The sequence below is a fragment of the Salmo salar genome, chromosome ssa21 (assembly GCF_905237065.1).
Source record: "Salmo salar chromosome ssa21, Ssal_v3.1, whole genome shotgun sequence".
Classification (NCBI taxonomy): domain Eukaryota; kingdom Metazoa; phylum Chordata; class Actinopteri; order Salmoniformes; family Salmonidae; genus Salmo; species Salmo salar.
The window spans coordinates 21,240,090-21,256,716 of NC_059462.1; the positions used below are offsets into that span (position 1 = coordinate 21,240,090).

The 16,627-nt window shown below is 39.3% G+C and overlaps 2 protein-coding genes across 8 annotated transcripts in view; one reads left to right on the forward strand and one right to left on the reverse strand.

Annotated features, from left to right (window-relative positions):
* Window positions 1–2,426, forward strand: part of col5a2a (collagen, type V, alpha 2a) — a 66,032-nt gene extending 63,606 nt beyond the window's left edge. Inside the window, exon 53 of the mRNA XM_014164424.2 lies at window positions 745–2,426. Coding sequence (XP_014019899.2) covers window positions 745–891 — 147 coding nt within the window. The 3' untranslated portion in view covers window positions 892–2,426. The remainder of the gene's footprint in view (window positions 1–744) is intronic.
* Window positions 2,427–3,321: 895 nt separating this feature from the next.
* gulp1a (GULP PTB domain containing engulfment adaptor 1a) overlaps window positions 3,322–16,627 on the reverse strand; it is a 167,374-nt gene continuing 154,068 nt past the window's right edge. For 6 of the 7 annotated variants that reach the window (XM_045704528.1, XM_045704531.1, XM_045704530.1 and 3 more), the window contains 9 exons: window positions 14,520–14,581; window positions 12,823–12,894; window positions 11,282–11,380; window positions 11,005–11,142; window positions 10,641–10,757; window positions 10,380–10,466; window positions 8,411–8,552; window positions 8,076–8,170; window positions 3,322–4,135 (listed from right to left, as the gene is read on the reverse strand). In XM_045704528.1, coding sequence (XP_045560484.1) covers window positions 4,064–4,135; window positions 8,076–8,170; window positions 8,411–8,552; window positions 10,380–10,466; window positions 10,641–10,757; window positions 11,005–11,142; window positions 11,282–11,380; window positions 12,823–12,894; window positions 14,520–14,581 — 884 coding nt within the window. In that variant the 3' untranslated portion in view covers window positions 3,322–4,063. Of the gene's footprint in view, window positions 4,136–8,075; window positions 8,171–8,410; window positions 8,553–10,004; window positions 10,233–10,379; window positions 10,467–10,640; window positions 10,758–11,004; window positions 11,143–11,281; window positions 11,381–12,822; window positions 12,895–14,519; window positions 14,582–16,627 lie in introns of all 7 variants that reach the window. The other variant, XM_014164425.2, reaches the window with a different exon arrangement.

A 16,627-nucleotide genomic window follows, 5' to 3' on the forward strand; every position in this document is an offset into this window, starting at 1 on the left:
TTGCGGTTTCACATGTTAAAAACTTTCACATGTGAAAATCGGATATGCAGTAGTACATGTGAAAAACATTCACGTGAAAATCTCACTTTCACATGTGTAACTGCATTTTCACATGAAAAAACTTAATGTAAAAATCACACAAAAAACCTTCGTGAAAATCACATTTGCTGTTTCACATGTAAAAAAACATGTGCAAATCACACTTGCACATGTGAAAATCTTCCACGTGATTGTTTTTTACATGTGAACTTGCAATTCCACATGTGAAAGTACTTTTTTTTTGCAGTTTCACATGTAAGAAAACTCCACATCTAAAAATTGCACTTTAACATGTAAAATTACAGATTCACATGTGGGGTTGAAATAATGTTATTCTCCACACATGTGAAAAGATGGTGTTAACATGTTGCAGTAGCAATGTTTCCACTGTTGGAATTAGGGTGACCACATCGATAAAGGCAAAATGCGGGCCAGGGGAATGATTTGGCAAAGTAAACTTAAACAACCCCTGTATAGCCGAAAAACATGGTTAAAACTATAATTTTGATTTGATGGATGGTCAGTCCTTGCATCCATAGCGTAGTCTAAAAAATTATTCATTTGCGGGGGAGTTTCCACATGAGGGAAGAAAACCATTTTTTTCACGTGATTTGTTCATATTTTTTTGGTAAGGTTGGATCCTCACTGGGAACAGTGACTTCCTGAGATCTTAATTGATCCTTTGTAATTTCTTTCTCTTTAAAGCAATCCAATGGCAAATGGGGCAAGACAGTGTTTGAGTACAGGACACAGAAAACAGCCAGACTACCCATCATGGATATGGCCCCTGTGGACATCGGTGGTTCGAATCAGGAGTTTGGTATCGATATTGGGCCGGTTTGCTTCCTATAAAAGCCAACAACAACAGGGATGCGTTGAAGAGAATCCAGAGACTCTTGAACTGACAGCTGACACGATCAGCCTTGTACATACAAGTACTGGTGGACTATTCTCGCCCCGTAGCAAGATATTTATTGTGCCTTTCCAACCATTACCCATCGTAGTCGATATGTTTTCGCCCCGTGTACGTTAGATGAATGTTTGGGAGAAATAAAGAGCGAGCAAGCAACATTTAGAAAGTGCTTGCACTTGAGAAATATAGTATGAGCATGTCTCATCTGTAATTACATTTAGTTCATGCCAAGGTACAAAGATCCAGTGCATTGATACAATATTAGGTTTTATGGAACAAAGATAAAAAGCTGCCAAAAGTCCTTGATAAATATGAATGCTTTAAACAAATATGTAGTCATTAACTGCTGTTCGTAAGATGAGAGCTTCATTCTGCAAGAATATAACTACAACGGTTTATTCCACCTCTTAGATTTCCTAACCTCTTGTTTTACATCATTTGTTTTAAAAAAAATGTATAAAGTGTTTTCAATGTCAAATGAACGTTTATGGTGCTATTGAGGAAATTAATTCAGCTAAATGCTTTCATTGGCATACATTGTTGTTTTTTCTTTCCAGAACTGAAAGACAGTTTAATACAACTGATGTCTGTTTCCAAGTTATCAACTCTGTACTGACTCCATTGAATACAAATTAAAGATCGAACCAGACTGTCGATTCCTCAGTGTTAGCTACCTCGACGCCACAAACTGGGATGCCACAGGTTTGGTGCTGTCTGTAAGTGGTGATCATGTGCTCCTCTGCCAGCTACGGTACAGGACAGGGTTTGCGGCTAAAAATAAATATAGAGAGGTGGAATCAGTGTCTCCTGAAAAGTGTGTGGTGATTGTGAAAGAAGAATTTCATTTTTGAAATTAATTTGTGGTCATTTTAAAACATTGAGTGTGTTATATTTTAAATTCATGATCATTTTAACACTACAAGTGAGTAATTTTTTTCTGCATGTTGCCCTTTAAGTCATTTTCTCTTAGTTTTATTTTATAGCAGCTTTTGAGACATTCAGTAAGATGACTTTGAAAGCCTATTTGCTTCATGTATTTTTGCTGTGCAACAAATTAAACAAAAAGCTTGTCCATCCCCAAAGCTCTTTTTTGTCATATTAATTAGCTAAGGTCCTACTTTTTAGGTAAAGCTGTGCCTTACTGCATTTACTAAGTAATTTGTTTGCACAGAGATAAATTAAATATTGCCGAAGGCAGATTACATGTGGATTGAACATATATTTAGCTTTGTAATTATAAATGTATTATGTCCATTGTCTTGTTCCTTCATGTCTCTTTTTAGTTGCGTTTTTTTCCTAAATCAACTTTCTGATTTCTTTGTTTGAGGTAACTTACCATAATGATAGTATTTATTAAATATTTCAAAACTGTAAATATTCTGGTGGCTGATAGGTCCATCTCCAAGGCAGATCAATAAGATATTCTATCCTGGAATCAAGTCAGTTTCATCCACTGAAATAAATATTGAAATTATTTTGTTCTGCTTGTTTTCATTTCAAAGTTTATTTGTTTATAAGTCATTCTTTAGTATTGAATGTTGCTGGAAGCTGGAACAATATCTTCCGCAGCTTACCTTTGATGCTTACAACTATAACAGTTTATACCTATATAATACATTTTTTCAGTAAGCACACAAAAGGGCAAAGCTTACAAGTTAGGACCAATGGAAGTGTTCCATAAGCGAAACTATCCTTTGTCTTTCATGCTTCAACAACTCTCTTCACCCCAAGCTCTTGGTACTTGATGGGGTACAGAAGCTTCAAATCAAGCTGGCATAATACTGTATGAAATACTTTATACATAATTCATAAGACTACCTGCAGTGGCAACTGTGTGACTGAGAGGCTGCCAAGAGAGAAGGAAAGAATGTCCTAAATGGATATGCTCATCAAGTCTTATGAGTATGTATACAAGCAACTCAAAAACGGTCTTACTTACTGTCAGTGTGATGCCACCGAGCAAGAAAACAAATTGGCTTGTTTCTTCTTGATGCTTATCCATCAGTAGAGATTCATGCTTGAATACCCCCAGTACATATTCAGAATGCCCAACATGTTAACACTTTACATTCATTTGCACTTTTCTTATACTTTCTATTTTATTTTATTTAACCTTTATTTATACCTCTGTAGTAATGCTGTAATTACACTAGTAACATTGTAATGTTGTTACATTGCACTTTAGTAATACCATTACAAAATTACTATGTAACAAATTTCATGTAAAGTGTTTCCCAACACACTTAATCCCGCAGATTTTCACATATGAAATATATACATTTTTAAATGCATAACATTTTAATAATTACAAAAAAAAAAATGTTTAATCATTGTATGACATAAAAAAATGATTGAGTGTTGATAATTGATGCCGTAATGTTTTCTTTAATAACTGTAACAGCAAAGTCATATTGCATACAAAGTAAAATAACAAGTATATAGTACTGTATATGGACAAAGGTTTTCAAAAGTGCTTTCTGGTGCAAGAGGATACTGATATATATCATAAGAAAGTAAATAAACGGCAATACATACCTAAATGTTTAACAAGACAATACAACTATTAAATCCGATGTCCGGACAAAACTATCAGAATAAATTAATTACAGTTAACTAAAGATACATATGAGTAAAAAGAACATAGAAGATATGTCAAATGAAGGGCAAGCTGAGAGTTTGGTATATGAGTGTTAATACAAGACTGACTACATTTACGTGTCTTGTGACTCGATGATAAGCAAGTCATGTCTGACAGACAAATAAGAATGTGGTAACAGCGTCGTTCTAAGTGGTGTATATTCAATAAAACTCATTCTACACATAAGAAAATTTGGCCACAGAGTGTACCATTGGACATACTATTTACACCCATCATTGCCTGTACAAGCAAGAGGTCTCAAAACTACTCCTTCCCATGTGAGTTCTTACAAAAATAGTGCTTTCTATATCAGATTTGAATATACCTTTGATTATTCTAAAACCAAATTCAAATACAAATACATATAAACCTCAAGATGAGAAGAACATTGACATCTTGAATTTTAGACCCAATTTTGGCACTTTTAATACAAATGATTTAACAGTATGTAAAAGCAACATGTCTACTCGGCATCAGCAGCGACTGTCTAGTGGGTCAGGAGAAAAGACAGTGCCCTCTAGGGTTAGTCCCATTTTGAACCCCTCCTGTAAAACAAGGGGGAGAATGGCTGTTAGAAAGAATCTATCCCATGTCAACCTGCTCTAAAGGAGGAAAGATAACAAACGGAGGTAGTCAATATAATCAATAACAAAGTTTCTCAAAGTCAGCAAACTTGAGAGACAATGCAGAGTCTTGGGGAGCTGTAACCAAGACACTGTACATTAGATTCATACTGGCCCCAAGTTTGTATTCTTGTTTGATCCAAAATAGCATGCATCCAAGTCTACAAAATAATGGTTAGGGGATATGAAATCTAGAATGCCCAAGTCCTTTTCAGAAGCAGTCTGAGGAATGACAAGTTCTGAGGAAACTTTGGTCCAAATCCCTCTAAATAAATGTAGAAACATCATATATAAACCACAAAGTACACAAGAATCTGTCTGACCTATGGATGTAGAAAATAATAACTACAGGGCTTTGAATAAATCTGACCCTATGTTACCCTAGAATGTTCCAGAGACAACAAGTATTACAAATATGATGAAGCGGATTGACAAGCAATTTCACATTTGCCACACATTTTCAGTTGCAAAATGATGGACAAAGATAATACTAGTTGCAGCCAAGTACACCCAACACAGTATTAGATCAGATTCATTATTTATTCATATTTTGTTGTTGACACGAAAGATCAAATAAAAGAGACTGACTGAGAAAAGTAAAACTTCCATAGCTAACCGCTTTTAACTCATGCATCCTCTTGATACAAGTTAAAACAAGGTTAATGCTATTAATCACATTGTTTACAGGCAAATGTAACTTCAACTCCATACAATAGATGTGTACAGCATTATGAAAGGGTGACGCTTTAAAAAGCCTGCTGGGTGTACTTTACGGATGGACTGTATGCAGAGTATACAACAGAGTCAAACTGAACACATGCACATGCATTCACAATGACAAGGTCACAGTACCGGCAGCCACAAGGGCTCTTATGGGTCAAAATAGTGTAAAGGTACAAACCATCTCTGACGCTGCAGCAAAAGGGGAAATAAATATATGCAAACAGATAGTTAAGACAGAAAAAGGCAGGAAGGAGAAGAAAGAAGAGATGCTTAGCAGCATGCTAGCAAACCATTGCCTCCTACTGGAACTACAGTAGCATCCCATGAAATTCCCAAAGAGTTAATCATACAGAAAGGTTATTGTAAAGGTTTGCAGATAGCAATTTTCATCTGGATGCTAGGTTGCCAAAGTTCAATTGCAATTAAAATAAAGAGTTTGAAATATAAAAACAACCCCCACGCTTCAGTTTTACAGTTAAATTCCTCTGCCGACTGGGCATTTATGTAAAAGACGGGAGCATTGCGGTTCAAACTGACATTGCATTTGTAATTACAGATAAGATGTGCTCCAACTATGATAATGACAGTTATTAACAAAAGTATCTATTCATGTGGTGCAACAGAATGTGTTAAAAAAAGCCCAACATGCCTATTCAATAAAAGGGAACATAATATAATATTATTACTCATGTATCCTTAACACAACTACTAACAGTTGTTGTTTTGCATCGATGATGTGACAACAATATATATTTTTTTGCATCTGTAATCAATTGGTGACAACTAATAATTTGTAACAATAGCTTTGAAATAGCTAAAATATAGAATGATATTCCATTCAAGCCCTAAAATCCCATGGCTGATATATCCCATAAGGAAAATAAAGAAGTGAATGTGGATTAGATTAAAATGATAAATGTAACACGCCTGCCCGACGGGGGCAGGTGACGCTAGTACCTACTTCACAGTAGGGTCGCTTTGTTGTTGTTGCAGAAATGCCTACTTGAAGAAGTGATCTTTCATGTGCCTTAATTACAAACTTGTATGGGATCCGTAAATATGAATCAAAAAGTTAAATCATGAGCCTAGTTTAGCCAAGGAGAAAGAGCTTTATAGGGAGAAACACAGGATCCTTCCTGGCTAGCCATGATTGGCTGAGATAATGGAGGAGTTGACCATGCTGACGGTTGGCCATACATTTACAGTTGAAGTCAAAAGTTTACATACACCTTAGCCAAATACATTTAAACTCAGTTTTTCACAATTCCTGACATTTAATCAGAGTAAAAATTCCCTGTCTTAGGTCAGTTAGGATCACCACTTTATTTTAAGAATGTGAAATGTCAGAAAAATAGTAGAGAGAATGATTTATTTCAGCTTTTATTTCTTTCATCACATTCCCAGTGGGTCAGAAGTTTACATACACTCAATTAGTATTTGGTAGCATTGCCTTTAAATTGTTTAACTTGGGCCAAATGTTTCGGGTAGCCTTCCACAAGCTTTCCACAATAAGTTGGGTGAATTTTGGCCCATTTCTCCTGACAGAGCTGGTGTAACTGAGTCAGGTTTGTAGGCCTCCTTGATCACACATGCTTTTTCAGTTCTGCCCACAAATGTTCTATAGGATTGAGGTCAGGGCTTTGTGATGGCCACTCCAATACCTTGACTTTGTTGTCCTTAAGCCATTTTGCCACAACTTTGGAAGTATGCTTGGGGTCATTGTCCATTTGGAAGACCCATTTGCGACCAAGCTTTAACTTCCTGACCGATGTCTTGAGATGTTGCTTTAATATATCCACATCATTTTCCTCCCTCATGATGCCATCTATTTTGTGAAGTGCACCAGTCCCTCCCTCCCTCCAAAAAGTACGATCTTAGGCCCCATGTGTAGTTGCAAACCGTAGTCTGGCTTTTTTATGGCAGTTTTGGAGCAGTGGCTTCTTCCTTGCTGAGCGGCCTTTCAGGTTATGTCGATATAAGACTCGTTTTCCTGTGGATATAGATACTTTTGTACCTGTTTCCTCCAACATCTTCACAGGGTCCTTTGCTGTTGTTCTGGGATTGATTTGCACTTTTCTCACCAAAGTACGTTCATCTCTAGGAGACAGAACATGTCTCCTTCCTGAGCGGTATGACGGCTGCGTGGTCCCATGGTGTTTATACTTGCGTACTATTGTTTGTACAGATGAACGTGGTACATTCAGGTGTTTGGAAATTACTCCCAAGGATGAACCAGACTTTTTTTTTTTTTCTGAGGTCTTGGCTGATTTCTTTTGATTTTCCCATGGTGTCAAGCAAAGAGGCACTGAGTTTGAAGGTAGGCCTTGAAATACATCCACAGGTACCCCTCCAATTGACTCAAATTATGGCAATTAGCCCATCATTTTTTTTACATTTTAGTCATTTAGCAGACGCTCTTGTCCAGAGCGACTTACAGTAGTGAATGCATACATTACACGCATTTTTTTTTACTGGCCCCCCCGTGGGAATCGAACCCACAACCCTGGCGTTGCACACACCATGCTGGCGTTGCAAACACCATGCTCTACCAACTGAGCCACAGGGAAGACTATTTTCCAACTAATGATGCGTTACAATGGCTAGTAAGGTCTGAGACCTAATTTAAAAAACACTCACCATCAGAAGCTTCTAAAGCCATTAGATAATTTTCTGGAATTTTCCAAGCTGTTTAAAGGCACAGTCAACTTGTATGTAAACTTCTGACCCACTGGAATTGTGATACAGTGAATTTTAAGTGAAATAATCTGTCTGTAAACAATTGTTGGAAAAATTACTTGTGTCGTGCACAAAGTAGATGTCCTAACCGACTTGCCAAAACTATAGTTTGTTAACAAGAAATTTGTGGAGTGGTTGAAAAACGAGTTTTAATGACTCCAACCTAAGTGTATGTAAACTTCCGACTTCAACTGTACATGTCAAGAAAATGGTGGGTCTACGGCTTAAGAGGGATGCTGAATGGGCGTAAACAAATATGAGCTCTCTAGCACTCAACCAAATCTTTTAAGGGGTTTTTCTCCTACTTTATCAACTTGAGAGGGTAGGGGCCCCGCTACTAGGGTGGAGGTCTACTCTCCAAACCTTTATAATAGCTTCAGATCATTCACAGACATGCAGTCACCTGTATCTCGTCCAGCTTGGACTGGATGTCCGGGGGGAAGTCGGCTTGCCCACAGGTGAACGGATCGAAAGGTGCTGCACCAAAAAGGTCTTTACCTGTTAGGGAGAGACAAGATACTGTTTGAGATGCCACAACGTAGTAGTGTTTAAACTGGCTTTCAATGGTAACACTTATTTACTAAGTAGGCATTGTTTAGGTTCTCATAGTGTAACCAAAACACTTTCTCCCTAATGACCACGACCGGTGTTTTATCCCTTATTCTGTGTGTGGTTGAATTCTAATTTTAATCTCACTGTCATCCTGGAACTTTAAAGCAACCAGAGAAGTGTACTCACTCATGTCTGAAGGAGATGTTGTAGGGGGTGGAGGGGGTGTGCCGTTGCTTGCGGGTATTGGCACCAGGGGTGTGACAGCAGAGAAGGGAACCATGTCAAAAACATCTGTGGATGTCTGGGGTTTCAAGGAGATGCTGCCAGCCTGTGAGTGTAGAGGGAATTGGTTCATTCCAATTAGTCCCTTATGAAATGAGCATTATTCTGAGCTACAGTGAGCTCCAAAAGTAGTGGGAACAATGACAAATGTTTTGTCGTTCTGGCTCTGTACTCTAACCTCTCACCATTGTAATAATAGAGGAGGTTAGTATTTTTTGGGGGTATGATATTTGTGCGTCAGTAACTTTCTCACTCATCATTATTCACGATTTATTTAGGATTATCCGTAATCATGGTAGCATCCACATTAATGTACAAGTGTTTAGAAACATATTCTATTCATATTTACAATAAAAGTGACTCCAAAATGACACAATACATTAATTATCATTCATTTCTATTGGGCACAAAATAATCTGAAACACAACCAAAACAAACAGCAAATGCATCCAACAACTGTGTAGAGCCCCAAGCTTGATGTCATCATTGTATGCTATGAATATAGGACCAAATACTTCACTTTTTCTAACTTTAATACATATAAGTGAATTTGTACCAATACTTTTGATCTCCTAATATGGAGGGACTATGTACAAAAAGTCCTGTAATTTCTAAATGGTTCACCCATTATGGATGAAAATACCTTCAAATTAAAGCTGAAACTCTAGTCATTGTCTTATTTCAAATCCAAAGTATTGGAGTACAGAGCCAAAACAAAAATGTGTGAGTGTCCCAATACTTTTGAAGCTCATTGTATATTCTAAAGTCAGAGTTATGAAGATATATTAGAACTACAGTGACATAAAATCTAACTTATTGAGAAAAGACTTAGAAGTTGATGTCTACTCTACATCATACACTGAGCATACAAAACATTAGGAACACCTTCCTAATATTGAGTTGCACCTCCTTTTGCCCTCAGAATAGCCTCAATTCATTGGGGCATGGACTCTACAAGGTGTTGAAAGCATTCCACAGGGATCCTGGCCCATGTTGACTCCAATGCTTCCCACAGTTGTGTCAAGTTGGCTGGATGTCCTTTGGATGGTGGACCATTCTTGATACACATGGGAAACTGTTGAGCGTGTAAAGCCCAGCAGCGTTGCAGTTCTTGACACACTCAAACCGGTGCGCCGTTCAAAGGCACTTAAATATTTTATCTTGCCCATTCACCCTCTGAATGGCACACATACACAATCCATGTCTCATTATTGTCTCAAGGCTTAAAATCCTTCTTTAACCTGTCTCTCCCCCATCATCTACACTAATTGAAGTGGATTTAACAAATGAGATCAAAAAGGATTATAGATTTCACCTGGATTCACCTGATCAGTCTATGTCATGAAAAGAGCAATTGTTCCTAATGTTTTGTACACTCAGTGTATACGAGTTAAAATGAACTATTGTTAATAAGAAAATGAAGAAATAAAATCAAGAAAACAAAAAATTAATTAAGAACTAAATAAAAGGCAGGAGGAGAAAGGTAGTTGTACAGTACGCGGGGTCGGGGGACGCTGCATCCGTCGGCAGTCTTTGGAAGGAGAGCGGATTTAGCCGGAGGAGGGGTTAGTAGCCCTGCCGAGAGGTTGGACTCTGGCGAGCTCATAGGGGTGAGTGTGACCGAGGAGATCTCAAGACACGAGAAGGACGTCAGATTATGACACCAGAAGAGCGAGGAGGGCCTTGAGAGCATGTAGGCCTCGTTAGTAGAGTTTATGTGCAGCAGCTGTGAAGAGATTTCATGCAGAAGATTTAGTGGAAGACTGAAAGTGGCTAGTTAGTTCACACAGAACATGACAAACATCTTATTTGGGGTATTATGGGTTACTTAGGGAAGTCTAAAGACCAGAAGGGATCTCCATGCATTTCTTACTGGTGGTACAGGAGCAATCATCAACTGCTCCTCCAGATCCGAAAGCTGCTTCTTTAGCTCAGAATTTTCAGTTTCCAGTTCTTGAATCTGTGAAAAAGAAGGATGCTTGTTTTGGAATGGATCTATAGCTACCTACCTTTAATACAATATAATCTGTTATCATCAATATTATTGAATGGGGGTGTAGTGTATAACCAATCCCTATCCCATAAGAAGGAACAGTCTCTCCCATATCACACTTGTCCAACAGTTGAATCGTACTCTTTTCTGTAAGGTTCCTATCTGTTTCCGTGTCTCCACATCTTTTCCACCAGACTCAAGGAACTTCTTGTAGGCCAAGTCGAATGCCTGGCCAATAGTGAGTGTTATCTCCTCTGCCTGGAAGACAACAGCATCATCCATGAGTTTTTGTACAAAACTTCTTATAAAATGGTATTTCGAACTACATAGGAACAATTGTTCTGAACATAATTCTACATTTGCATCGATTATTCACCAGAAACAATTTTTCATTTTAGGTCATTATCTTTATAATTTACTAGTGATTGTCGCATATAGCCGGATCCATACAGATAGCGCGGAACATGAACTCAAGTTGTTAACTCTCAAAGTTTGTATTTCTTACACATTTCTCGCTGTCAAACACGTAGCAGAGGTGTTTGTTTGACTCTGAGTCTTTACAGATGAAGGTGAATATCCTTTTATCCGTCTTGTCATCTGCACAGAAGGATATCCTATGCAACTGGCAGTTATATTGGACATCCTGAAAATAAAAAGAAACACAAATGCTTCGGTTTAAGACAACAATACCTCCTTGATAGCCCTTCACTCGAATGCTTCCATAATATGCATTAAAAAAACTTGGAGCACTTATTAAAAGTATCCATGTCATGTGGACATACTTTTGTCTTGGGATCTAAGATCTTTACTCCATAAATTGATATTTGCAATTCCACTTTCGGGGTCTTCTGTCCCTCTGACTTCTTGATATGCCTTTGAAACTGCGGAGAGGGGAGAGTAGAAACATTAGAATTCACTTATCAAAGCTACAGTCTGATGGTCATGGTACTCCAACTTGCCCTAGCTCATTCTGAAGTGTAGTCTATTATTGAAAGTGGTGAAAGTCATGAAATCAACATGATATCATAAAATAACGATAACCAGCCCCATTTACCGAAAAAGGATATCCAAAGTAAATTAGAAAATGGCATTCTTCCAACACAGTGCAATACTAATTTGAATTAGGACGAACGTAAATTGCGCAATCAGAGCTTTCTTTCACAATCATTTTCTGAGTACATGAATCTGACTGATCATTCATGCTATAAAATGCTTTCACCTGTCCAGAAAACCCTATAACCAAGTTAGACTGATTACGGCCGTATGACAAAAGGACTTCATTTACATATAGAGACAACAGAGAGAGAGCGAAAAAAGAAGAAGACAAATACTATAAGCACAGTCTTTCAAGTGTGGAGTTCAACATACCAAGAGGCAGAATCCCCAAAATAAGACTGCATTCAATGATCTTACCTTGGTCTGACCTGAACTCCACACTTGAGATCCATTGGTAAGGTTCAGAAAATAAAGGGAGAAGCACACAAAGAAAGAAAGGAAAGAATCAAAAGAGAGATGGGGCAAGGTGAATTGGAGTGTGCTGTACCGATTGGGTCTGGCATTGCCCAATGGTCAAAGATATGGCCAATGATGACTCAACTATCATGACCCATTCACTGAACAGCCTGACAGCAAAGTGTTCAATACCTCGAAGTAATAGAAGGGTGGATGGGTATGAAAGTAAGTTTCCCATTGAATGGGCTCACAATTGAAATTATTACAGAAGAAAACAGCAGATTAGCTGGCATGCTGAGAGCAGAACGAGGCAGAGCAAAAGAGAACGGTGGCAGCAAAGCTGGCTGAACTCTAGCTGGGGGAAACTATATTTCTAAAGATTACGAAAATGAGGTTAGCTATAAGTAGCGGTCTATTTTAGTAGACTAGTAAGTAATTATGATTCATGCTATAGTAAATTCCTGGCTACAACATGCTACATGCTCCTTCTCACAATCTCAGACCTCAAAATGAAGGTTTAACTTGGAAGATAGTTGCTATTAGTATACCTTGAATTCTGGCTAGAATGTGCAGTATGGTTACATTTATCTGATTCTGGCTAGAATGTACAGTATGGTTAAATTTATCTGATTACAGTTAACCACAAAATCCTGAGTTTTAGTGTATCAACGTGTGGAAATAAAAACTGACCTAAACTTCTAAGCTGTTGCTGGTGGGCGTAGAGAGGCCCGCCCTGGAGTGCACTTTTCTGTCCAATGAGGTCCAATTTCAGGGACCATCTATATACTTACCAGCCCCCCTAGATGAAAAAGTGATGTAATACAGCTTTAATTCAGGTTTCCAAGGGGAAAAAAGTGTATCGCTAACTTACCTTTAACTTTCTAACTGCATCTTTAACAATCTCTGTGCCTTTCGGTTGATCAACTTCTGTGTTTCCAAGAAACTAGAATAAAAAGGGAAAATAAAGTGTCACTTTACTTTAGGCATACAGCTATACAGAATGAAGTCACAATGCACGATAAGACTGTTAAAGTATGTATGAATGCCTTACAATGTCTCTATATATTGTATAAAAGAGAGAAAAAAAGGCTTCAGATTATAGGAGGGGTTTGCAGGAATGTCGCCACTCCCCCCCAAAAGGGCAGCACTACTGCTGCTATCCAACAGATGGAGCCAATGACCTTCAGACCTAAACGCCATCTGTCCACAGAAACAGTTGTTCTCAATATGGCTTGCCTGGTTTAGTAAGGAGACTCTGTACTCTCCCCGTTAGTGTTTCCCAATGTAATGCCACCAGGTTGTTTCAACATGACATGGGAGTAATATCAAATAATACAACGATTTAAGGTCTCCTAAGATTCTTCATTCGTCAACATAATAAGATGCAACAATTGTATAAAAATTCAAACCATGGACATCAGTGGTTCAGCCCATACTGTATACTGGTCTCTGACACGCTATCCACTTACTTCCTTCATGATTTAATTCCAATACAGAACACACAGTGGGTACACAATGGGCAAACAATGCCAAAAATCTGGGCAAACGATGCCAAAAACGACACTTCACCCTCCTATCAATAGAGCGGAAAGACAGATGGGCCTGTATTCAAATGGTGTCAGCATTTGCACCGCCGTGACAAATGCTGTCCGCACTCAAGGACACATATGAGCGCAGCCGGGTTCTGCAAGTGGATGCAGCAAATGACAGATACGCTACATGGGATGTAGTGTCTCGTTCCCAACCTATGCATTCTGTTCTGCTGGACTGTAGAGGCTGTTCCACTGTCTAAGCCCAGCCTTTGGTGATCCATCACCGTGGGAAGGTTATTGGCACAGGTGCTGTTCCCTGCTGCACCTCACTCCCATCCACTGCCTGATGTTAGGTTTGCTCTCCTCTCTGTGCTGTTCCAGTCTTGAGCGGCAGCAGATGTGTCAGTTTGGACTTCCTACTTTAGCCTTTTTTCGGTTCACTTCAATAAGACATTTCGGGAGCTGCTGGATTTTCACTGACAGGCGCTCTGCCTCGAACATGAGGGGAGTCTTTGGGTGAAGTAGAGCAGAAAACACCTTAAGATGGGAGACTCTCTTCCCGGGAGTTTACCTTTAAGATGTGTGCAGCATAACAAAGACAGAGAAGACTAAACAAATCAGTTGTTTTGTAACGGTCTGTGGGTTTCCAGTCAAAGTCTACTGTTGTGTTTACTTTGCAGTCAGTCAGGAAGTTTTTCTAGGCTGCCTGTGTGTGTTTGTACTATTTGACTGTAGTGTGAAGCAGACACCTTGTTCAGAGCTAGGGAAAAACTCAATAGCTTCATATTGAAAGGGTTTTATTTTTTGACAAAGTGAAAACTATGTTTAACAGAAAACATTCAGAGAACTATTCCCAAGTAAACATTACTTTTTCAAAGCCTTGGTTAGGTGTGAGACCTGTAAATAGGTATGCATGGTGGTATGCTGAACATCAATCTGAATCAGTGAAAGGTGAAAAGTATTTTTCATCTAACTTCCAAAACCTGTGAGGGAACATGATCTTGATTGCTTTGGAAAGGGAGGTCATGATACGTACCTTGGCATTGTAGGGTATGTAATGCTTTGCCAGAGCTTCTGGAGTGTGCATCCAGGATTTATCTGAAAAGAGACGTCACAGTTGGGTCTCGTGTCACTTAAAAATACAACAAATGTGTTTAAAGTCATTCATCTTGTAAACTGATATAAATCAAAGTTCTTTATGTTTTTATATTATATATATATAATCAAAAAAATAAAGGGAACACTTAAACAACACATCCTAGATCTGAATGAAATAAATAATCTTATTAAATACTTTTTTCTTTACATAGTTGAATGTGCTGACAACAAAATCACACAAAAATAATCAATGGAAATCCAATTTATCAACCCATGGAGGTCTGGATTTGGAGTCACACTCAAAATTAAAGTGGAAAACCACACTACAGGCTGATCCAACTTTGATGTGATGTCCTTAAAACAAGTCAAAATGAGGCTCAGTAGTGTGTGTGGCCTCCACGTGCCTGTATGATCTCCCTACAACGCCTGGGCATGCTCCTGATGAGGTGGCGGATGGTCTCCTGAGGGATCTCCTCCCAGACCTGGACTAAAGCATCCGCCAACTCCTGGACAGTCTGTGGTGCAACGTGGCGTTGGTGGATGGAGCGAGACATGATGTCCCAGATGTGCTCAATTGAATTCAGGTCTGGGGAACGGGCGGGCCAGTCCATAGCATCAATGCCTTCCTCTTGCAGGAACTGCTGAAACACTCCAGCCACATGAGGTCTAGCATTGTCTTGCATTAGGAGGAACCCAGGGCCAACCGCACCAGCATATGGTCTCACAAGGGGTCTGAGGATCTCATCTCGGTACCTAATGGCAGTCAGGCTACCTCTGGCGAGCACATGGAGAAATGCCACCCCACACTATGACTGACCCACCGCCAAACCGGTCATGCTGGAGGATGTTGCAGGCAGCAGAACGTTCTCCACGGCGTCTCCAGACTCTGTCACGTCTGTCACATGCTCAGTGTGAACCTGCTTTCATCTGTGAAGAGCACAGGGCGCCAGTGGCAAATTTGCCAATCTTGGTGTTCTCTGGCAAATGCCAAACGTCCTGCACGGTGTTGGGCTGTAAGCACAACCCCCACCTGTGGACGTCGGGCCCTCATACCACCCTCATGGAGTCTGTTTCTGACCGTTTGAGCAGACACATGCACATTTGTGGCCTGCTGGAGGTCATTTTGCAGGGCTCTGGCAGTGCTTCTCCTGCTCCTCCTTGCACAAAGGCGGAGGTAGCGGTCCTGCTGCTGGGTTGTTGCCCTCCTACGGCCTCCTCCACGTCTCCTGATGTACTGGCCTGTCTCCTGGTAGTGCCTCCATGCTCTGGACACTACGCTGACAGACACAGCACACCTTCTTGCCACAGCTCGTATTGATATGCCATTCTGGATGAGCTGCACTACCTGAGCCACTTGTGTGGGTTGTAGACTCCGTCTCATGCTACCACTAGAGTGAAAGCACCGCCAGCATTCAAAAGTGACCAAAACATCAGCCAGGAAGTATAGGAACTGAGAAGTGGTCTGTGGTCCCCACATGCAGAACCACTCCTTTATTGGGGGTGTCTTGCTAATTGCCTATAATTTCCACCTGTTGTCTATTCCATTTGCACAACAGCATGTGAAATTTATTGTCAATCAGTGTTGCTTCCTAAGTGGACAGTTTGATTTCACAGAAGTGTGATTGACTTGGAGTTACATTGTGTTGTTTAAGTGTTCCCTTTATTTTTTTGAGCAGTATATATATATATATATATATATATATATATATATAAAGAACGAATCAAGAGAATCTAAGACAAATCCAACATAAAGAAATGTAACTTTAACCATCCTTGGAAACAGATACGGCCAACTTAAAGTTATGGGAATTACATTGTAAAGGCAGTCGACAAATTTAATTATTTAAGACGATTATTCATAACTGAGCCTCTGAAGCTCCAAAATCTAAATCTCTCCAGGAACTGAGTTAGGAAGTACATCTGTATCTTTGTAGCGACTGGGTGTATTGATACACCATCCAAAGTGTAATTAATAACTTCACCATGCTCAAAGGGATAATCAATGTCTGTTTTTTTATGTCTGACCTACCAATAGGTGCTCTTGTT